The sequence below is a fragment of the Bacillus rossius genome, chromosome 14 (genome assembly GCF_032445375.1).
Source record: "Bacillus rossius redtenbacheri isolate Brsri chromosome 14, Brsri_v3, whole genome shotgun sequence".
Lineage (NCBI taxonomy): Eukaryota > Metazoa > Arthropoda > Insecta > Phasmatodea > Bacillidae > Bacillus > Bacillus rossius.
In genome coordinates this window covers 2882016-2906492 of record NC_086341.1, presented here as the reverse complement: position 1 = coordinate 2906492, position 24477 = coordinate 2882016, and the positions used below count along the sequence as shown (strand labels likewise).

The following is a 24477-nucleotide window of genomic DNA, read 5'->3' as shown; positions in this document are numbered from 1 at the left end:
CCTCTCTCCCTTCCACCCTATCCTTCCCCCTCTCCCTTCCTCCCTCTCCCTCCCCCCCTCCCTTCCCCCTCTCCCTTCCTCCTCTTTCTTCCCCCTCTCCCTTCCACCCTCTCCCTTCCCCCTTTCCCTTCCACCCTCTCTCCCCCTCTCCTTTCCACCCTCATCCTTCCCCCTTTCCCTTCCACCCTCTCTCCCCCTCTCCTTTCCACCCTCTCCCTTCCACCCTCTTCCTTCCCCTCTCTCCCTTACCTCCTCTCCCTTACCTCCTCTCCCTTCCACTCTTTCTCTTCCATCCCAACTCTTCTGATTATAGTGGTAATCCACTCGCTCTCTCTTCACACTTTTTAATAAAATATTATACATTTACCCAATTTGTGTCAGGATGTTTAAAAATAAAAAACATGGGTTTTGTTCCAACTGACATAAATTTTTATATTTTAAATTTTCATTTTCGTTTTTGATTCTGTTTTTACGTATATAACTTGTGAACATGGGCACAACCCCCCGGGAAGAGGGTTGCCAAGGGCCCCTCCTGGAATCACTGAGGGGGTGCCCGCTTGCACTTGCAAAATCATGACCGTGAAACGGGGTTGATAAACATTAACATTTTATGGAAAATTTTCTGTCTGTTTTAAAATTTTCTGTTTATTGCTTGTACATAGGCGAACATACACACAGTATTCAACATACAAGCACCCTGTCCAGAGATGACTTGTGTCTGTTAAAACCCCCGTGCAAAACTCTCGGTCTGTGTGCCCCCTCCCCCCTTCACCAACCTTCTTTGTAAATTTATGCGGGCTACGCTTGCGAATCCTAAATATTTGCGTCCCTGGAAGCTATAAGATTTATTTTGTGTTTGGTCTTTGTGAATTTGAACGGTGATAGAAATTGTACATTGGTTGAAAGGTTGCAAAGATCTTGACATTTTATGGCGTGAAGCTTTCGATAGCTGTGCCCAGTGTTTCCCAGACTGTGACTGGGAATACTTGCTCTGCGTTCATCTGTGAAGTAATAACCAAACTTTATACCAAACGTCAGTTGAAATGTTATCCATTTTGCAAGAAGTTAACATGTAGTACTATAACTGACCATCTGTTGCATAACTAATAATTCAGGCAGTTTTTTTTTTAGTTAAAATGTGTGTGTTTTCAAACAGTGATATTGTGTTTTTGGAAGTATTTTTCTAGAGCAAATACAAGGTAGTGTAAAGTAGAGCGCCTACAGGAATGTTTGTGATGCTTGCACACTGAGCACAATGTGTTTTGAGTGTGATGAAGTGAGTTGATCCATTGGGACATCATGACTAAGCATCATGAAAGACCTCTGGAGTAGTCCTTATAATTCGACGGTACATAAACTTCTCATTGCATGTCAATATTTTGTACTCGTCAAAACCTGGAGACACAGGACTCGGAAAATTATCTTCTTGTAATAAATCGTCAGCCAGTTGTGCCTGCCATTTGTACGATAATAAATTATATAGGTGTCCGTGAAAGACGGCACTTTTTTTTTTTTTTGATCAGATAGAGAATAAATTTCTGAGACAGAAAGTCTTTGCCGATATTTTATCTGAACCATAGGTAATTAGTAATTAATTAAAATAGTTAACCAATGATGAGCGCGCTCTAAGAGAAAGAAGAGAAAACATTTTTAGTTACAATGATCAAATAAAGTTTTCAATTATTTTAGCAGGAAGTTAAAATCTAATTTGTTTAAGAATTAAAGAATATGCACATACATTTACTCACACACACACTCACACACATTGCTCGCTTACTGCTGCTTGCCCCCTTATACTCTAGGCGCGCCGTGAGAGACAGTAAGCAGTAGTACCTCGCGCTTCTTTCTCTCTCTCTTTCTCTCTCTCTCTCTCTCTCTCTCTCTTTCTCTCTTCTCTCTCTTTCTCTCTTTCTCTCTTTCTCTCTCTCTTTCTCTCTCTCTTTCTTTCTCTCTTTCTTTCTCTCTCTCTCAGAGCGTGCTCATCATTGGTTAACTATTTTAATTAATTACTAATTACCTATGGGTCAGATCAAAAATCGGCAAAGACTTCCACTTCCTGTCTTAGAAATATATTCTCTCTCTGATCCAAAAAAAAAAAGTGTGGTCTTTCACGAACACCCTGTATAACGTAATACCTGGGAAGTAAGCATCATCAAAGCGCAAGTGTTGGTGTGTCTGTGCTAGCGGCCGGGTGCCCCCGGCTGGACCCAGTGCGGAGGACGTGTCGTGTGATGCCCGCAGGTGCGGATGCTGATGAAGATGTACGCGTTCGTGCGAGGCAACGCGCCGCGCGCGCTGGCGTTCAAGCCCCACGCGGATCCCGACGCCTCCCCCTGCCCGCCCTTCTCCTGCTACCTGTACTTCCTGTTCGCCCCGACGCTCGTCTACCGTGACAGCTACCCCAGGTACGCCCGAGAGCGAACTGCTTTCAACTCCATAAGCTCACATCTTTGGATTAATTAAACATATGATGTTGCATAAATAGAGACCGGAAAAATTTGCGGATTCATTTCACGATATTCTAGAATCCAAACAACTGTACCTTTATATTGCTTCTGTGATTGGCTTACAGTTTATCTGAAGGACTTTGAGCCAATGGAAAACCTTCAACCAAAAAAGTATCGAATCGCAAGCATCCCAGTCGACAGGTGTCACGAGTCAGTAGCCAATGAGCAGGTGGCATTTGCCCGAGTGTGTAGGGGGTTGTGGAGTCTATCCTAGAGGACATCGAAAACGTGAATTTTTCCGGTCTCTATCCATAAAAGAATGTCCCATTTTCGTTAGTACATCATAACAGTTTAATTTAGAGTATTTGCAACAAATTTTACATCAGATTGAAGGTAAACTAACCTAGTTTTTCTGACATATGTTCAATATGTGCACCTTTAGTTACACGGCACACATCCAACCTAAAGTCCCATTCTCCCCACACTTTGGTTAACGAGTCCGGAGTAACGGAAGCAATAGCCTCTTCAATTCTGTGTCTCAACCCTGGCAAATCATTAGGTAGCGCCGGAATGTGTACACAATCTTTTTATAAAGCCCCAAAGGATAAATTGCATGTCTTTATGTTAGTAAGGGGAATGTGGAAGTCAGCGAAATAGAGCTCTTGTCATCTCGACCATTACGACCAATCAAACGGTCAGGGACTTTAACGTTCAACCACTATCGTACAAAGAGATCCCAATGTGGAGAGGCACCATCCTTAAATTACAGATTGACTCGTAGAAAATTGCAGAGCACAAAATGTTTTACGCTAAGGAGTTCCCATTTTACATAATTTCTGCAAGCGAGAGAACAACAAAGCAGTATTTGCGCATGCGCTTATCTAAAACTGTTTTGAGTTACTCTTTAATTGTGACTTTGAAGCAAAATTCTACAATTCTTACAGCTGATACTATTAAAATTTATAACTGGACATTCTTTTATGGACATTATGTATATATTTATACATTTTTGGAATTTTTTTTTGACGTGATAACATCTTATAAATCAATGAACGCCGGCTGCACGCACGAAAAAGCATGATTCATTGTCACGTTCCGCCTGAGCCGAGCGTGCAAGAACCGGCCAACCACCGTGTGAGAAAATCAAATAATATTAATGTTTACAGTAAGTGTGCAATTCTTGACATACTAAAGAAATTATAAAAAAAAAATAATAATATTTTCTGTGAAAAAACCTGGCATGTGTTTTCAGCAATGCTGTCTGAAATGTAATAATGTTGGTGTGAAACATGCCATAAGTTTTGTAATACTAACTCCAGCAAAGTAGTAGTAAAATTTATATGCTGCCTTTTTTTCGGTGAAATAAATTGGGTTTTAAATTGTTCTAAAACTGATGCATTCCGAACAATAAAAAAATTAAATTAGTGAGCATTTGTGGTTTGAAAGTGATTCAGTAAGAAAGGCACAATAAAAAAAAATGTAATTAATTTTTCTGACCCATTCACTTTGGTACAAATTTTATCTGGAAATAATGACTATGTTTGATTTTAAGAAATTAAAATATATTTTTTTTTGTTTTATGATTTTAATTAATTTTTGGTTAAATGTTACTTAGTTCCGTGATTTAACTTGCATTTTGTGTTATACGGAGTTATGACATGTGTTCCGGAGTTATTTCGTTTTTTATCGCAATTCACCACGTAGTCTTGGCCCCAGCCGTGAGCCATTAGTAGAGACCTGCAAAATTCGCGGATTCATTCGGTGATAGGCTAGAATTCAATACACACACATATACCTCTTAGATGATTTTGCTATTGGCTTACTGTTCACCTGGATGAATCTCGACCAGTCATAAACCCTCGACCAAAGAAGAATCGAATCACGCAGACAAAACCAGCTGAGACGACTCACAAGTCGGCAAGCCGACGAACTTGCGTTTATTTGCCCGAGCGCACAGGGGTGCGTACAGTCAGTCTGTCCTGAAGGCCGTCGAAACCGCGAATTTTGCAGGTCTCTAGCCATTAGTAGAGACCCGGAAATTTTGCGGATACCTCTGGCCTCAGGATAGAATTCAAAGTTGTGGGCGTGCTCGACCCATGTTTACTTTCCCCATTTGGTTGATTTCTTAGCGAGAATATTTCTATCCTTGTTATTTGGCGCCACCTGATTCGCTCACTTCTCTCCCAGCTGGGCACCGTTGGCTCACGGTCGTAGAGGGGGCGTGTCCAGACAACTGCGGGCCAATCATGGACACAGGGCGAGAGTGTGAAGGTTTTGCATTCTAGCTTGCGAGTAAATGAATCCGCGAAATTTCCGGGTCTCAAGCCATTAGAAACACACTGTTTCCGCGCCTCCCAGACCCGTGCCGACTGTGAAATGGCGTGTGTGGCGTGTGTGTTCTCGCAGGACGGAAAGCACGGACTGGCGCAAGGTGGCACGCCACCTGCTCGACATGCTCGGCGTGGTGTTCTACGTCTGGTTCATCTTCAAGCACTGCTTCGTGCCCACGTTCGGGCGGTTCGGGCGCCGGCCGGTGTCGGCGGAGACGCTGCTGGTGTGGGCCTTCGGCGCGATGGTGCCCGCCACCGTGGTCTTCCTGTGCGGCTTCTACTGCCTGCTGCACTGCTGGCTCAACGCCGCGGCGGAGGCCCTGCGCTTCGCCGACCGCATGTTCTACAAGGTGCGCTCGCACTCGTGCCCCGGTTCTCAGGGCCGGCGCGTCCGCACGGGCGAACCAGGCGGCCGCCCAGGGCGCCAAGTAGCTGGGGGCGGCGCAGCACGACACACAACAGCTCATACAATACGTTTAACGATTATTGAAACTAGATGAAAATGGATTTTTGTAACAGTTTGGAATGTTCATATTGATATAAGTAATTATTTAAAGTCCACAGTGACCTGCTTATGTTTTGTAATAAGTAAAAAAAGTAAAAAAAAAAAAAAAAAAACAAGCCTGCTTACATTTGATTGTTGACAAAATCTTAGGCTTACGGTGATGTATTTTGAGGCAAGGAAATTTTTTTTTTGGGGTATCCGGGCTATGGGCGGGGGGGGGGGGATTAATGTTTTTCGCCTAGAGCGCCAATATTCCTTGCACCGGCCCTGCTCGGATTCACATTAGTGTTGAGCAGTTGAACCGGTCTCCACATCAGCTACTGCCCGGCATGCACTGCGATGCCCTTTTCCAGTTGTTTCTGAGGTGAAAACTCCTATGGGAAGGTTTGGATAGGGAGTAAATTCACGCAAGTCATCACCGACATGGTCACGTGACGTGTTAACGATAACACTATACCTGTTCCTTATTGCGCTTTTAAATCGTTACAGGAAAGCTTCACTATAAAGAACATGAAGGGACCAAAAAATAGTTGAGTTTGTTATACTGAAGTTCTTTATACTGAAACATAACCATTGTTATAAATATGTATACCGATAAAAACATGAAACACCTTAAGTGTACTAAGGTTCAGTATCTGTCATTAGTCTATGGCCGCTTGAAGAACCTGTTCACATACTCTCTGCTGATGCTTTATCTATGGTCAGTAGACACGTTGTAGGCAGAGCTGCCAACCTCAAATCACACCCATCGGTAATGACAATTATATGAAAAAGTATGCGTAAATCATGCAAGATAAATTTTTCCTGAGGAATTATGACACACACAAGATAAAACAAGGACAAGAATATGCAAAAAAAAAATGAAAAATATAGGCCTATGTATAAGAATACAATGAAAATTAATGAATCAAAGAAAAAAAAAACTATTTAAACTATACAATCATTTTCAACCTTGCAATTCAAAGTATTCAAAGTTATACTTTTGAACAACTGTCTTTTTATTTGCTTCTTTTATCCTGGTTGGATAAGAACTGTCTTATAAACAAACAACAGAAGACAAACAAAAGAACTTGTAAACAATAACTCTGCGTTCGTTACTTTCGTTTCTTCAGATGTAGCGAAAAAACTATGATATGGATTTATTGCTCTTCATGACTATAAAAAGATCCGCATGTTTCTTTGATTCAATATGCCGTCTACAGTCATCCCTTCCACCATGTGCAATCGAAAAGTCACACGTGCATACATTAAAATAGCGTGGTGTTCCAAAACATTTGAAGACAAGCATGGCCATTCTTTTGAATAGTTAGGTCTTAGGTCGAAAGTTTTGAAGAATTGCGTTCTTTTATTTCTCCCCCAGATACACTTTTGTTTTGTCACACGCTTCATTTCTACAACCAGCACTGAAGAACACAACACTATTGAAAAACGTAAAAAATTTCACGTCTGTAGACACGACAAAAACACTATGATGAAAAAAAAAATGACTATCAAAAAATAAATTAAAACAACACAGGTTAGCCAAAGTACCGTACAAACATTATCGTGATGTAAGTAGCCAACAAACGAAAAGTCAGAGAATATGTACTAGTTGTATCGTACAACGGACGTAATACCATCCCATTATTATTTCAAAACACGAGAATTATCTACTTATTTCGACAGTACATGCTACATGCGCAAACACGTGATGTATTCGAACTGCGTTCACGAAACAGCGCAGCAGAAACGGAATTTTTTCCGTTACCGTGCAGCACAAAGCCTTGTTTCCGTAATAAACCAGCGATGTTCCGTAATTCCGTAATTCGGTGTTAAATCCGTAATAATTACAGAAAATCCGTGATGGTTGGCAGCTCTGTAGTAGGTTATGTTTTTGTTTACGTACACGCTGTTACGTTTGAATAAGAAAATTAAAAATAAAGTACAAGTTTTTGGATGGTAATTTTTTTCAAAATTTGCCTCAAGTTTGTTCGTTCAAGTGAATATTTTTGTTTCAGGAAAAAACAGACAGTCGTAAAATTCGTTAAGATGAAATAAAATTCAAGGTTATTATATACGTTTTTGGCGGGACCAAACAATGAGTTCGGTTAAGTGAAGTGTTCGTTTAACTGAAGTTCGTTGTACTGGTGCTTTCCTGTAAGTATACGATTACTGTGCGGTAAAAAAGTTGAGTATAAAATATATTAATATTCTCGTAAAGGTATATAGTTTGAATAACGAAGAAAACGGAGTCTGTAGCTATATGCATAACCTAAAAATTAAGAACATCATTATTTATTTTTTTAATACCTACAATTACTATGCAATGCGTATTTTATAGTAATTTAGGAGTTATTTTACTAACGTGATGAAACAAATTTTTTGTGTGATGTTTTTTCGTAAAAATTGCAAAAAAGTTTTCACTTCGGCAGTCCTCATGACTGTGTGTATATGTATATCCATAACACACTATTTCTATATACAACCTCCCTGCTCTCTTCATATATTTCCACATTCTTTACCTTATGTGTCTGCTTTGTGAATGACAGCTTTTGTTCTTTGTTTTCCCTTTTTCTGTTGCTGGCAGGCAAATAAACTCACACTGATGAAAGTGGCAGTGGAAGATACTTGCAAATAGTGTTTAAATATATGTACCGTATTTACTCGCGTAAAGGCCCCCCCCCCCCCCCTTCCTTTTTTTTCCAAATTTTCGACTCCAAAAAGGGGAGGGGGCCTATATGCGAATTTGGAGGAAAAAATCAATTTTTCTTTTTTTCATGTTTGAAAAAATAACATTTAATAAAAGCAAAATGAAATACCGCCACAACTTATTTAAATGCCAATTAAATTTTGATTAAATGAAACAGCTGGCGGAACGACTGGCAAGTCGTGCATCTTTGTTCTAATGAGGGAGGGTGGGGGAGGCAGCAACGTGGCAGGAGGGAGGGAGAGAGGCAGAGGTGTGGCTTAACCTCCCTCCTGCCAGCTAGACAGCCAACCAGACAAAGGACTGTCGGCCAGCAGCGCTTGCTGACTACGTTGGTACCTGCCCCATCCACTTCCCTTCCTCCTTCACTTCCCTTCTTCTCTGACAACACTGCACATCAACACAGGTGCGCGAGTCCAGCTTTCTTTATCTTTATGTCATTTGAGATACGACTAACTGCGTACGTCTGTCACACCTCACGACAGTCCTACTGAGAGTGGACAAACTATATTACCAGTCTCTGTATCACTGCCGCTTACAAAATCACCTCCCGCCGCTCACAATACATGGCTTACCGTTTGATGCATGCCAAGCTGCCCTGCCCTCAGATAAACCCAGAAAAACACGTTTTTAAATTTTTTCTCAAAAATGTTTACAAAACAAGGAGGGGGGCGTATACGCGGGCGGGGCCTTTACGCGAGCAAACACAGTATTTTCTTTGTTGTGTGTGTGACTGCAGTTGTAACCGGCAGGCGTGTGTTGGCAGGACTGGTGGAACTGCACCTCGTACGCGGACTACTTCCGCACGTGGAACATCGTGGTGCACGACTGGCTGCACACGTACCTGTACCGGGACCTGCGTGCGCTCCTAGGGGCGCGGGGCGGCGCGCTGCCCACGGTGGGCGTGTTCCTGGTGTCCGCGCTCGTGCACGAGTACATCCTGGCGCTCACCTTCCGCTTCCTCTGCCCCGCGCTGCTGCTCGCCTTCGCCGGCTTCGGCAGTGAGTCTCCCCTCCCCGGCCCGGACGCGGGACGGCCCCTTTCACTTCTGCCTGCTCGTAGGACGACCCCTTTCACTTCCGCCTGCGTGTAGGACGACCTCTTTCATTTCCACCTGCGTGTAGGACGACCCCTTTCACTTCTGCCTGCGTGTAGGACGACCCCTTTCACTTCTGCCTGCGTGTAGGACGACCCCTTTCACTTCCGCCTGCGTGTAGGACGACCCCTTTCACTTCCGCCTGCGTGTAGGACGACCCCTTTCACTTCTGCCTGCGTGTAGGATGACCCCTTTCACTTCCGCCTGCGTGTAGGACGACCCCTTTCACTTCCGCCTGCGTGTAGGACGACCCCTTTCACTTCTGCCTGCTCGTAGGACGACCCCTTTCACTTCCGCCTGCGTGTAGGACGACCCCTTTCACTTCTGCCTGCGTGTAGGATGACCCCTTTCACTTCCGCCTGCGTGTAGGACGACCCCTTTCACTTCTGCCTGCGTGTAGGACGACCCCTTTCACTTCCGCCTGCGTGTAGGACGACCCCTTTCACTTCCGCCTGCGTGTAGGACGACCTCTTTCATTTCCACCTGCGTGTAGGACGACCCCTTTCACTTCCGCCTGCGTGTAGGACGACCTCTTTCATTTCCACCTGCGTGTAGGACGACCCCTTTCACTTCCGCCTGCGTGTAGGACGACCCCTTTCACTTCCGCCTGCGTGTAGGACGACCCCTTTCACTTCTGCCTGCGTGTAGGACGACCTCTTTCACTTCTGCCTGCGTGTAGGACGACCCCTTTCACTTCTGCCTGCGTGTAGGACGACCCCTTTCACTTCCGCCTGCGTGTAGGACGACCCCTTTCACTTCTGCCTGCGTGTAGGACGACCCCTTTCACTTCCGCCTGCGTTTAGGACGACCCCTTTCACTTCCGCCTGCGTGTAGGACGACCTCTTTCATTTCCACCTGCGTGTAGGACGACCCCTTTCACTTCTGCCTGCGTGTAGGACGACCCCTTTCACTTCCGCCTGCGTGTAGGACGACCCCTTTCACTTCCGCCTGCGTGTAGGACGACCCCTTTCACTTCTGCCTGCGTGTAGGATGACCCCTTTCACTTCCGCCTGCGTGTAGGACGACCCCTTTCACTTCTGCCTGCGTGTAGGACGACCCCTTTCACTTCCGCCTGCGTGTAGGACGACCCCTTTCACTTCTGCCTGCGTGTAGGATGACCCCTTTCACTTCCGCCTGCGTGTAGGACGACCCCTTTCACTTCCGCCTGCGTGTAGGACGACTTCTTTCATTTCCGCCTGCGTGTAGGACGACCCCTTTCACTTCCGCCTGCGTGTAGGACGACCTCTTTCATTTCCACCTGCATGTAGGACGACCCCTTTCACTTCCGCCTGCGTGTAGGACGACCCCTTTCATTTCTGCCTGAGTGTAGGACGACCTCTTTCATTTCCGCCTGCGTGTAGGGCGACCTCTTTCATTTACGCCTGCGTGTAGGACGACCCCTTTCACTTCTGCCTGCGTGTAGGACGACCCCTTTCACTTCCGCCTGCGTGTATGACGACCCCTTTCACTTCTGCCTGCGTGTAGGACGACCCCTTTCACTTCTGCCTGCGTGTAGGACGACCCCTTTCACTTCCGCCTGCGTGTAGGACGACCCCTTTCACTTCTGCCTGCGTGTAGGACGACCCCTTTCACTTCTGCCTGCGTGTAGGACGACCCCTTTCACTTCTGCCTGCGTGTAGGACGACCCCTTTCACTTCCGCCTGCGTGTAGGATGACCCCTTTCACTTCTGCCTGCGTGTAGGACGACCCCTTTCACTTCTGCCTGCGTGTAGGACGACCCCTTTCACTTCTGCCTGCGTGTAGGACGACCCCTTTCACTTCCGCCTGCGTGTAGGACGACCCCTTTCACTTCCGCCTGCGTGTAGGACGACCCCTTTCACTTCCGCCTGCGTGTAGGACGACCCCTTTCACTTCCGCCTGCGTGTAGGACGACCCCTTTCATTTCCGCCTGCATGTAGGACGACCCCTTTCACTTCCGCCTGCGTGTAGGACGACCCCTTTCACTTCCGCCTGCGTGTAGGACGACCCCTTTCATTTCCGCCTGCATGTAGGACGACCCCTTTCACTTCCGCCTGCATGTAGGACGACCCCTTTCACTTCTGCCTGCGTGTAGGACGACCCCTTTCACTTCTGCCTGCGTGTAGGACGACCCCTTTCACTTCCGCCTGCATGTAGGACGACCCCTTTCACTTCCGCCTGCGTGTAGGACGACCCCTTTCACTTCCGCCTGCGTGTAGGACGACCCCTTTCACTTCCGCCTGCGTGTAGGACGACCCCTTTCACTTCCGCCTGCATGTAGGACGACCCCTTTCATTTCTGCCTGCGTGTAGGACGACCCCTTTCATTTTTGCCTGCATGTAGGATGACCCCTTTTATTTCCACCTGCGTGTAGGACGACCCCTGTCATTTCTGCCTGCGTGTAGGACGACCCCTTTTATTTCTACCTGCATGTAGGATGACCCCTTTCATTTCTGCCTGCGTTTAGGACGACCCCTTTCACTTCTGCCTGCGTGTAGGACGACCCCTTTCACTTCCGCCTGCGTGTAGGATTACCCCTTTCACTTCTGCCTGCGTGTAGGACGACCCCTTTCACTTCCGCCTGCGTGTAGGACGACCCCTTTCACTTCCGCCTGCGTGTAGGACGACCCCTTTCACTTCTGCCTGCGTGTAGGACGACCCCTTTCACTTCCGCCTGCGTGTAGGACGACCCCTTTCACTTCTGCCTGCGTGTAGGACGACCCCTTTCACTTCCGCCTGCGTGTAGGACGACCCCTTTCACTTCCGCCTGCGTGTAGGACGACCCCTTTCACTTCCGCCTGCGTGTAGGACGACCCCTTTCACTTCCGCCTGCGTATAGGACGACCCCTTTCATTTCCGCCTGCGTGTAGGACGACCCCTTTCACTTCCGCCTGCGTGTAGGACGACCCCTTTCACTTCCGCCTGCGTGTAGGACGACCCCTTTCACTTCTGCCTGCGTGTAGGACGACCCCTTTCACTTCTGCCTGCGTGTAGGACGACCCCTTTCATTTCCGCCTGCATGTAGGACGACCCCTTTCACTTCCGCCTGCGTGTAGGACGACCCCTTTCACTTCTGCCTGCGTGTAGGACGACCCCTTTCACTTCTGCCTGCGTGTAGGACGACCCCTTTCATTTCCGCCTGCATGTAGGACGACCCCTTTCACTTCCGCCTGCGTGTAGGACGACCTCTTTCACTTCTGCCTGCGTGTAGGACGACCCCTTTCACTTCTGCCTGCGTGTAGGACGACCCCTTTCACTTCCGCCTGCGTGTAGGACGACCCCTTTCACTTCTGCCTGCGTGTAGGACGACCCCTTTCACTTCTGCCTGCGTGTAGGACGACCCCTTTCACTTCCGCCTGCGTGTAGGACGACCCCTTTCACTTCCGCCTGCGTGTAGGACGACCTCTTTCATTTCCACCTGCGTGTAGGATGACCCCTTTCACTTCCGCCTGCGTGTAGGACGACCCCTTTCACTTCTGCTTGCGTGTAGGACGACCCCTTTCACTTCCGCCTGCGTGTAGGACGACCCCTTTCACTTCTGCCTGCATGTAGGATGACCCCTTTCACTTCCGCCTGCGTGTAGGACGACCCCTTTCACTTCCGCCTGCGTGTAGGACGACCCCTTTCACTTCCGCCTGCGTGTAGGACGACCTCTTTCATTTCCACCTGCATGTAGGACGACCCCTTTCACTTCCGCCTGCATGTAGGACGACCCCTTTCATTTCTGCCTGCGTGTAGGACGACCTCTTTCATTTCCGCCTGCGTGTAGGGCGACCTCTTTCATTTCCGCCTGCGTGTAGGACGACCCCTTTCACTTCCGCCTGCGTGTAGGACGACCCCTTTCACTTCTGCCTGCGTGTAGGACGACCCCTTTCACTTCCGCCTGCGTGTATGACGACCCCTTTCACTTCTGCCTGCGTGTAGGACGACCCCTTTCACTTCTGTCTGCATGTAGGACGACCCCTTTCACTTCCGCCTGCGTGTAGGACGACCCCTTTCACTTCTGCCTGCGTGTAGGACGACCCCTTTCACTTCTGCCTGCGTGTAGGACGACCCCTTTCACTTCTGCCTGCGTGTAGGACGACCCCTTTCACTTCCGCCTGCGTGTAGGATGACCCCTTTCACTTCTGCCTGCGTGTAGGACGACCCCTTTCACTTCTGCCTGCGTGTAGGACGACCCCTTTCACTTCTGCCTGCGTGTAGGACGACCCCTTTCACTTCCGCCTGCGTGTAGGACGACCCCTTTCACTTCCGCCTGCGTGTAGGACGACCCCTTTCACTTCCGCCTGCGTGTAGGACGACCCCTTTCACTTCCGCCTGCGTGTAGGACGACCCCTTTCATTTCCGCCTGCGTGTAGGACGACCCCTTTCACTTCTGCCTGCGTGTAGGACGACCCCTTTCACTTCCGCCTGCGTGTAGGACGACCCCTTTCACTTCTGCCTGCGTGTAGGACGACCCCTTTCATTTCCGCCTGCATGTAGGACGACCCCTTTCACTTCCGCCTGCGTGTAGGACGACCCCTTTCACTTCTGCCTGCGTGTAGGACGACCCCTTTCACTTCTGCCTGCGTGTAGGACGACCCCTTTCACTTCCGCCTGCATGTAGGACGACCCCTTTCACTTCCGCCTGCGTGTAGGACGACCCCTTTCACTTCCGCCTGCGTGTAGGACGACCCCTTTCACTTCCGCCTGCGTGTAGGACGACCCCTTTCACTTCCGCCTGCATGTAGGACGACCCCTTTCATTTCTGCCTGCGTGTAGGACGACCCCTTTCATTTTTGCCTGCATGTAGGATGACCCCTTTTATTTCCACCTGCGTGTAGGACGACCCCTGTCATTTCTGCCTGCGTGTAGGACGACCCCTTTTATTTCTACCTGCATGTAGGATGACCCCTTTCATTTCTGCCTGCGTTTAGGACGACCCCTTTCACTTCTGCCTGCGTGTAGGACGACCCCTTTAACTTCCGCCTGCGTGTAGGATGACCCCTTTCCCTTCTGCCTGCGTGTAGGACGACCCCTTTCACTTCCGCCTGCGTGTAGGACGACCCCTTTCACTTCCGCCTGCGTGTAGGACGACCCCTTTCACTTCTGCCTGCGTGTAGGACGACCCCTTTCACTTCCGCCTGCGTGTAGGACGACCCCTTTCACTTCCGCCTGCGTGTAGGACGACCCCTTTCACTTCCGCCTGCGTGTAGGACGACCCCTTTCACTTCCGCCTGCGTATAGGACGACCCCTTTCATTTCCGCCTGCGTGTAGGACGACCCCTTTCACTTCCGCCTGCGTGTAGGACGACCCCTTTCACTTCCGCCTGCGTGTAGGACGACCCCTTTCACTTCTGCCTGCGTGTAGGACGACCCCTTTCACTTCTGCCTGCGTGTAGGACGACCCCTTTCATTTCCGCCTGCATGTAGGACGACCCCTTTCACTTCCGCCTGCGTGTAGGACGACCCCTTTCACTTCTGCCTGCGTGTAGGACGACCCCTTTCACTTCTGCCTGCGTGTAGGACGACCCCTTTCACTTCCGCCTGCGTGTAGGACGACCCCTTTCACTTCTGCCTGCGTGTAGGACGACCCCTTTCACTTCCGCCTGCGTGTAGGACGACCCCTTTCACTTCCGCCTGCGTGTAGGACGACCCCTTTCACTTCCGCCTGCGTGTAGGACGACCCCTTTCACTTCCGCCTGCGTGTAGGACGACCCCTTTCACTTCCGCCTGCGTGTAGGACGACCCCTTTCACTTCCGCCTGCATGTAGGACGACCCCTTTCATTTCTGCCTGCGTGTAGGACGACCCCTTTCATTTTTGCCTGCATGTAGGATGACCCCTTTTATTTCCACCTGCGTGTAGGACGACCCCTGTCATTTCTGCCTGCGTGTAGGACGACCCCTTTTATTTCTACCTGCATGTAGGATGACCCCTTTCATTTCTGCCTGCATGTAGGACGACCCCTTTCATTTCTGCCTGCATGTAGGACGACCCCTGTCATTTCTGCCTGCATTTAGGACGACCCCTTTTATTTCTACCTGCATGTAGGACGACCCCTGTCATTTCTGCCTGCATATAGGACGACCCCTGTCATTTCTGCCTGCATGTAGGACGACCCCTTTTATTTCTACCTGCATGTAGGAGCGAGGTAAACTATCCCTGAAAGCTGCTGTTGACATGCAGGATGGTGAAATATAAACTTGTGCTGAACACTTGGGCGTCGATCGGAAATAGTTGCGCAGTGAAGGAAGCGAATAGCTATTGAGGAAAGAGCAGAATATTGTTTGTTGATTGGTCGCTCGTGTTGCAGCGGGCATGGTGTTCATGCCGAGAGACGTGGCAGGCGGGGGAAACCTGCTGGTCTGGCTGATGATGTTCTCTGGCAACGGCATCATCGTCACCGCCTACTGCATCGAGTGGTACGCCCGCATCAACTGCAAGCGGACTTTGGTCAGTACGCCGTCGAGGCATCGCGATTTCGCGCTTCTTTTAGGCGTGTCCAAATTGTGGAAAGTCAGGGACGTTGAAATTGGTTAGGGAAAATCAGGGCATTCCCTTTAAAACATGGAATATTCATGGAAAAATCCTCAGTGATTGTAATTTGAGGGGGGGAAATGTCATACTCCGGTATGACAGAGTTTGAACACATTTTTTTTTCTTCGCAGATGGTGTTTCATACATTGTCATACACACACTGTGAAACGGTGTGTGTACAGTTCTGTTTGAAATAGTATAGCTATTGGTATGGTGGTAGTTGTCTTTCAATTTGATTTTCATAAAATTGTCTTTATTTATGAAAATGTGGTGCTTTATTCAGTATCTGTGCAATAAATTTTTTCTTAATACTTCTTCAAAATAATGTCATTTTAATTGCTATACGAAGTTCCAACCTGTATTTTTTAAAAAAAAGTTTTAATATTGATTCTGAAGCATATTTACCGAAGCTGACGAGGTTTCAAATTTTTTGGCTGTGCTGCGACGCATCATTCCGTCTTCCCGTCACGCTGCCCGGCATGTCCCTAATCGGCTGTAAAGTTTTTACTTTGCATGTTTAACTTTTTTTTTTAAGGTCTAGGAATGTAACCTGGGACATTAAAATTGTTCCTTACAGGGAAACTTGATTTAATCAACTGACTATTTGCTTAACGGTAAATTTCCAAAAAACGTTACCAGTCCGTTAATCTAGGACTTGGAGTGTATGTTACACTGTAAACAGGACATTAACACTCTTGAGGTTTTAAGCATAGCTACAAGGGTGCGATTTAGGCGCTTTAGCTAATTAATTAATTCTAAATTTAGCTCTTCACCATACTCCTTCACGCAACAGCAGCATAAGTACTACTGCCAGGTGTGTGGTTTTTCATGCAACAGTGACGTACTGTAACAAGTAACACGATTTGCAGTTTTAAACTTCAAAAACTGCAGTACACTTGTGTCATACTCCCAGAATCAGAGGGGGGGAGGGGAGGGGGGGTTGGCAAGCGGGGCATACGCCCCGGGCGCAAAGCTGTGGGGGCGCCGAAATCGCTTGCATTGTAATTCCTACTACAACTGGTAACTGGTAAAACGTTTTTTAACTTGCATGCCAGGAATGTCTAATCTGATTTACAATATTACGTCTCAACATATTTGATAAACAAGTCTAGTGATCATACAGACTACTTTATGGACATAGTGGGTTCATGCATGGAAGTTACAGTAGCACAGAAACTGTTACATGTAGGTATGGAAAATGCTTAAATAGCACCATTTTTCCGTGGGAGGGCCCCCAGACCTCCCGCTTTATCGGTTTGGTATGAGCAAAAAAAGAGGGGGGGTGGGGGGGGGGGCATGAATCCATTCATGCCCCGGGTGCCAGAGACTCTAGTTGCGGCCCTGCCCAGAATATACGCTATTTGACTGTGTATGGTGATAATTTTTTCTGTGAGTGCTTTCAAGACTGCAGGTTGTGACGAGCGCTGTGACTTGTGGCAGGACACTGCGTGGGACTATGTGGTGCCGCGCGCCTGGGCGTGTGAACCTCTGAGCAGCGCGGCGTGAGTTCCCGTGCGCGGGACGCTTGTCTGTCGACACTCATCACTACGCCAAAGCACAGGGGAAGACACGTGGCCTGTTCCCGGAAAGAAAATTAAATTTTTTTTTCTAACCGGACATTCACACTTTTTTACTGCCAGAGAAAATCATAGCCATTTTGTGGAGAGATGTTCATTTTCTTGAAAAAGTGTGTGTGAATAATTAAGTAACGTAGTCCTTGTTCCATTAGGTTAATGTGTCTGAAGTTCTCTTTAGATTTTTATATATTATATAAAATAATATTTTTTATAAGCTGTGTCACTCAATATAAATGTTATAGTCCTATAAAGGTACGTTCACTTCTGAAAATCGTTTTTTGAATCATCAAGCTTCATTTCATTTGATAGATAAGTTTAATGAAGGCCGGCTTTGTTACACAAAAACAATAATGAGCTTAATAGCTAAATTTGAGTATTCCTAGTATAAATTACATTTTGACATTATCCAAGATGATCTACAAAAAGAAAATTAACTGTTTTAACAACCCCCACTCAAATAACCACAGCTTTATGAAATGGTCTTGGCCCGTGTTTTAAGACATATTTTGTTAGTGAAGTTTGCCCCAACTGGGATTTAATGTTTATTTTTGAGAATGTAGCTCTGTAATGACTGGCCATATACGAGAGTATCATCTCTAAATGATATTATAATGACATACTGTGATTTTGTGGTAATTGTTCCTTATCAAGAAAGGTAGAAAATTTAATGTTTGTAATTATAGGCCTATATTAATTTTAAACACATTTGCTAAAGTGTTTGATAAAAATTATTTACATATATCTTGAATTCAGTGTCAAAAAAAAATTTCTAACGGTCAACATGGCTTTCGAAGTGGCCAAACTACCATTACTAATTTGCTAACTTTTCTAAATCCTATTTATGCTAAAGATATTTCTCGTAGTCAGGTGGATTCTTGTTACTATTTTGATCTGGCAAAAGTATTTTGATACTGTTAACTACAACATATTACTTTGTAAACTATCCAACTTCGGGTTAACTGATAAATATCTAATCTGGTTTTCTAGTAACTTAAAGAATGGAAAGTTTTATTTCAATTAACTATTTTATTTCAGATTTATTTTTTGCTTGCTCAGGTGAACCTCAAGATGGAACTCTTGTCTCCCTTTCTACTTACAGGAAAGCTTCACTATAAAGAACATGAAGGGACCAAAAAATAGTTAAGTTTGTTATACTGAAGTTCTTTATACTGAAACATAAGCATTGTTATAAATATGTACTATATCGATAAACACATGAAACACCTTAAGTGTTTTAAGGTTCAGTATCTCAGTCATTAGTCTATGGCCGCTTGAAGAACCTGTTCACATACTCTCTGCTGATGCTTTGTCTATGGTCAGGAGACACATTGTAGGCAGAGCTGCCAACCTCAAATCACACCCATCAGTAATGACAATTATATTAAAAAAGTACGCGTAAATCATGCACAATAAATTTTTCCTGAGGAATTATGACACACACAAGAGAAAACAAAGGACAATAATATGCAAAAAAAATTAAAAATGTAGGCCTATGTATATGAATACAATGAAAATTAATGAATCGAAGAAAAAAACTATTTGAACAATACAATCATCTGAATATGTAAGAAATGTCATTAATTTTACAGGAAATTTTCAACCTTCAATTCAAAGTATTCAAAGTTATACTTTTGAACAATTATATTTTTATTTGCTTCTTTTATCCTGGTTGGATAAGAACTGTCTTATAAACAAACAACAGAAGACAAACAAAAGAACTTGAAAACAATAACTCTGCGTTCGTTACTTTCGTTTTTTCAGATGTAGCGAAAAAACTACGATATGGATTTATTGCTCGTCATAACTATAAAATGTTCCGCCTGTTTCTTTAATTCAATGTGCCCTCTACAGTCATCCCTTCCACCATGTGCAATCGAAAAGTCAAACGTGCATACATTACAAAACGCGTGGTGTTCCAAAACATTTGAAGACAAGCATGGCCATTCTTTTGAATAGTTAGGTCTTAGGTCGAAAGTTTTGAAGAATTGCGTTCTTTTTTTTATCCCCCAGATACACGCTTCATTTCTACAACCGGCCGGTAGCCTACAACTCACGTAGTTTCGGTTTCCTACCACGTTCGTGCAACTTTGGATTTCACTCAAAAATTGAAATTAAAAAAATCGAAGGGTTGGGTTAGGTTAGTCACAACATGCTTGTTTTCATTGATTTAGCGGCTGAAGTGGCGTTAATACCGAAACGCAAAACTTCGGAAATCTTCGGAAATTCTTGCAGGGAACCGAAACTACGTGAGTTGTAGGCTTCCCACAACCGGCACTGAAGAACACAACACTATTGAAAAAAGGAAAAAAATTTCACGTCTGTAGACACGACAAAAACAATATGGTGAAAAAAATGAATTTCAAGAAATAAATTAAAACAGCACAGGTTAGCCAAAGTACCGTACAAAAATTATCGTGATGTAAGTAGCCAACAAACGAAAAGTCCGAGAATATGTACTATTTGTATCGTACAACGGACGTAATACCATCCCATTATTATTTCAAAACACGAGAATTAATCTACTCATGTCGACAGTACATGCGCACACATACTAGTTCCGTTATTGTTTTTGTTTACGTACACGCTGTTACGTTTGAATAAGAAAATTAAAAATAAAGTACAAGTTTTTGGATGGTAATTTTTTTCAAAATTTGCCTCAAGGTTGTTCGTTCAAGTGAATATTTTTGTTTCAGGAAGAAACGGACCGTCGTAAAATTCGTTAAGATGAAATAAAATTCAAGGTTATTATATACGTTTTTGGCGGGACCAAACAATGAGTTCGGTTAAGTGAAGTGTTCGTTTAACTGAAGTTCGTTGTACTGGTGCTTTCCTGTATTATTTTCATTAATGCTGTCACTAATGAACTCGGCCGTTCTTCAGATGTTCTATTTGCAGATGACCTCAAAATTTCTAACTCTATTACCTCTGTTAGTGACTGTCACTTACTGTAGAGAGTCATAAATTCAATTGTCAGATGATATAATGCTAATTTATTGGAACTCAACTACAATAAGCTAACTACCATAACTTACACTAGAAAATACCATCCTATTATTTTAAATTACAAAAAGTTAAATTAAACTATAAAGAAAGATAATGTTATTAGAGATTTTGGGATTTTGATAGACTGTAAATTACTATTTCATTATCATATTCAAAATTTTACTGATGTGAATATAACTCTTGCTCTCATTAAATTTATTACATTCAGTGCTTCTAATATTGATTCCTGTCTCAGTATTTATATATCATTAATTAGAACTAAACTCGAATATGGATCAATGATATGGAATACAATTGGCAAAACTGACAGAGACAAAATTGAAAAAAAAAAAAAAAAATTATAAATAAATAAAGATTGTACGTCAAAATATGAATTTTTATAATAATGTAGATTTACACTCACGTCTTGACACCCTGTTGTCTAGAAGAGATATTTTAGATATTTATAAAGAAAAGTTATTAAAATAACCTAACCTCTAATCATCTTCTTGAAAGTACAGGTATTAAAATACATTCCTTTAACTGTCTATATCAACCTTTGTTATGTTCATTAAATTAATCAAATAACAAAGTTTATAGGATAGTCAAAAAATTTTAATAAGTACGTATAACAGTTTAATTCCTTTAATAAATAAAAAATTATCTCTTAAGAAATTAATAGATCACATTAATTCACTATTCTAGCTTCTTTTTATTTTTTATACTTTGCCTTATTTTTTTTGTATAGTTTTAATTTTGGCTGATTTGTGTACTGTTCTTTGCTGTTTATGTCAGTTTTTGTTTTATGTAACCTTGTTTGGATTGTTTTTTTTTGTCTTTGTGTGTTTATTTATTGTATCAATGTGGTGCCAAACAATTAAGGCTAATCATTTGCTGTTTGTAGGCATGGTACAATTATTAAATAAAAAATTAAAAATATATTTTTATATATGTATATTATTAGTATAATTACTTTAGTTGGTCTTTTGTTGAAGGATAAGGGGATCCTCTGCAAAGAAAATAGTGTTGTAGGAACTGCAGATATTAGTACCGTGTTTTCTTGCATAATTTTCACACATTTTATACTAAAATCAAGTTTGAAAAGTAGGGGTGCAACGATTATGAGGAAAAATTTTTTTTTTGTTAGGTAAAGTTATTCATTAAACAAAAACTGTTCATTAAAAGTACATTAAAAAAAAAAAAAGTTGACTATGCAAGAGCTAGCCAAACAATTTATATTTATAATTTATAATAAATTGGTCTAAAACAGATAAATTCAGAACAATAAAAATAGATTAGCGAGCATTTGTTTTAAAGGTGATTTACTGAGAGATATACAATGAAACCATTTTTGGTACAATTTTAGTCCAGCAGAAAGACATTCCTTGAATTTCAAACATTAAAAGATCATTTTGTTATGATTTTAATAAATTTTGGTTAAGTAACTTAATTCCATGTAATAACTTGCATTTCAGTGCTAAAAGGGTGGGTTTACTTTAATTTCTGTGTTTTGGCATACTTTTCGGTGTTGTTTCGGTTTTATTGCAGTTCACTAAATAATCTTGCCCCGAATAATAGTCATCTGACAAAAAAAATAAACCAAACATGTGAATATTTTCTCGATCTCTTGTGGCTGTAGATGTTAACACACACACCTTCTGTCCGGAGAAATGGCGGTTGCAACAGCCTGTCTGGTGTGATGTATGTTTCCGTTTTTATTCGGTAGAACCCTTATGGTCATGATTGCACAGAAAAACTGCATGCCGTATTAAGCAACTGAAGTTTCACCGCGAAATATCAAACGTGAAAACGTCTCGGATGGAAGAACGAAATGCTGTCAGGTTCTGGAATCTGCAACAGATGAGGTTTGAAGCTCCGTGAGTGCTCACTGTGCTGATGAGAATAATTAAAAGAAGAAATTCTGGGGCCGGACAGAGAGGCAGTGTAACTTCTTATGCCAATGAACAAAAGAGGAGAGGTTGAAATTGTATGCTTACATGTTTAGTTCATGTTACAGGGCAGATGGGTTGGCATTATGTAAATTTGTGTCTCCAAAACTGAACAAAGTTGTTGTACAACAACACTGTAGAAGACAAATGTTTTAGCAGGACATACTGCATTATGAAAATTGTTAATTTCTTATTAAAGGCAAACTGTTATATACATTTGGGAAGTGAAGTAGGCATTTAAATCATGAGTATGCGCATCATTCTCGCTCAAATGACATACAAAAAAAATTCATAAGTATCAGACGTTCCTCCATTACCAAAGTTCCTCAACCATTATTTACGCTATTGTGATTTTTTTCCCGACTCTTCTGAGAAATAAGGGTTAACAGTAGTTTATGTTACCTAATTAACTAAAAGGCTGTTTTGTTTTAATTAAAAAATAGTGCCATTGCTGTACAGGGTATGGAACTTGAGGTTCTGTTTGTTATTGAATTATATAGTACTACACCGAAGTTGTTTATTAGTCAGTCGCAACCATCGATATTGGGAGCTATCGGACAAGTTTTTCGCTGATAATTAGTGCGTAAGTTTTTTACCACTTTGTATGTATTCCCCCCTGCCCCTCAAGATGCTATAACTTTAATAATGCTTTTCTTGCTTGCATTATTGTGTTATATATTTATTGTGGACAAAAGCTCAATAAACTGGATCATCAGCGACTGAAAGTGATTTTGCTAATTTTTTATTTGGTTTTATTGTAATCTGTAATTGTAAATCTACAATATCATACTACTAGTCTTTTATAAATATCTGTAAAACGGTGTGTTGCTCTAATGTTGTCTGATGATGGTTAGTACTAGAGTTTTATTTCTGTGCAGTCAATCACTGTGCTTAATGATTTACTCAAGAGCATTTTAAAATTAAAAATGTGTGTGCGTTGAGTCCACGCGCGACAGAAGTTAAACTTCTAATTTGCTACAGAAAGAGAAATTATTAGTATTATTTATTGAACAAAAGATAATAATTGAGAATAGTAAAGATGTGGGTATGATCTCAAATAAATAAAATTGAATAATACTTTTCAAGTTAATTGCACAAAATATAATGTTTCTCCACATAAAGTAAAATAAATATGGGAAGGGGGGTGATACATTTTATTAAAGAATGGTAATTGTAATCTGGATGAATAAGTTTGTAATAAAAAGTATAAAAAACTTAGAAATATTGATTGTAAATTGGTCATGTTTACAGAAATAATATTTAAGTGCCTGGTGTTTTACCAATATTGCAAATATGTACCATTGTTTATAAAAAAAATTCTATTTAATAAGAGTAAAATAGTAAATAGTTTATTGGCAGTGATATCAAACTGTATAGTATTAATTACTTTGGACAATTAGCACTAAATACATAATTTTACACTTTGTATGTAATGTGTACCTATGTAAACTGACATTTGATATCATAATAAATTACTTGTTATTAAGTTTTTTGTTATTTATTTGGATTTAGTATTATGAAACTGGAAATTATTTTCTTGCAAATATTCAGTTTTGATGTTCCTGAAAATCAATGAAACTAAATTTTGAGCTAAATAAATTTATGAATGTTTCTAAACTTGATGTAAAATGATTAAACTTTTTGTTCTTTTTTTAATTTTACTGGATTTAGTATTTCGAAAGTTGTTGAGTATGCTTTAGGCGAATAAATCCAAACTGTGCAGTAAAAACACGAGACAGCTCACAATTCAAGGCGACTTCAAGGACGTGATGTGATTGGATGTTGCAGACTAACTGCCGGCTGATAGGCTTAAAGGTTCAGAGCGAGTACAGTAAGGATAACTTGTTCCCAGAACCTACTGTGACTTTGTCGAGTGAATTGTTGAGACAGTATGAGACAATATGTTGTAAAGGGCTTTGTGGTTTGCCGGTAGAGTAGGCAGAGGTTTCCGCTGGCCAGGTTACCCCTGACGTCTCTGCTAGAAGTGTTGGGTTTGGGTGTCCCATTCAGGCAAGTTATGCCATCTGTGTGGTCTAGTCTGGGCAACACACAGCGACTGCCTTAAGGGGCCCGCCTCGTCAGGGGTGTATGTGTGTCGGCGAGGCGGGATGATAAGCGCGACGCTCGCTGGTGCTTCCAGCGCGGTGTCTCCTCTGGACTGGCGCGCAGTCTTCTCGTCGTCACGGGATAACTGTGAAATTTGAGCGGCTAACGTATCATTATATGGCCGAGAAATAAAGATAAAGTTATAATGCAAGTCCCTTAAGTGCTTTCAAAAATCTGTACTGGTTGTTTCACACCTAAAAATTACTTTGAAAACATGCGTTTTAGCCATTTTAACTCTTCTAAACCCTAAATCAAAAGTACTTTTCGGCCCTCAGTGGACTCGAATACTTTTCGTAAATAGA

The 24477-nt window shown here is 43.2% G+C and overlaps 1 protein-coding gene across 1 annotated transcript in view; it reads left to right on the top strand.

The window, feature by feature from the left end:
• LOC134538978 (sterol O-acyltransferase 2) overlaps positions 1 to 23549 on the top strand; it is a 32670-nt gene extending 9121 nt beyond the window's left edge. The window contains exons 7-11 of the mRNA XM_063380633.1: positions 2242 to 2405; positions 4854 to 5127; positions 8735 to 8969; positions 15338 to 15477; positions 17002 to 23549. Coding sequence (XP_063236703.1) covers positions 2242 to 2405; positions 4854 to 5127; positions 8735 to 8969; positions 15338 to 15477; positions 17002 to 17067 — 879 coding nt within the window. The 3' untranslated portion in view covers positions 17068 to 23549. The remainder of the gene's footprint in view (positions 1 to 2241; positions 2406 to 4853; positions 5128 to 8734; positions 8970 to 15337; positions 15478 to 17001) is intronic.
• The last annotated feature ends 928 nt before the right edge of the window (positions 23550 to 24477 follow it).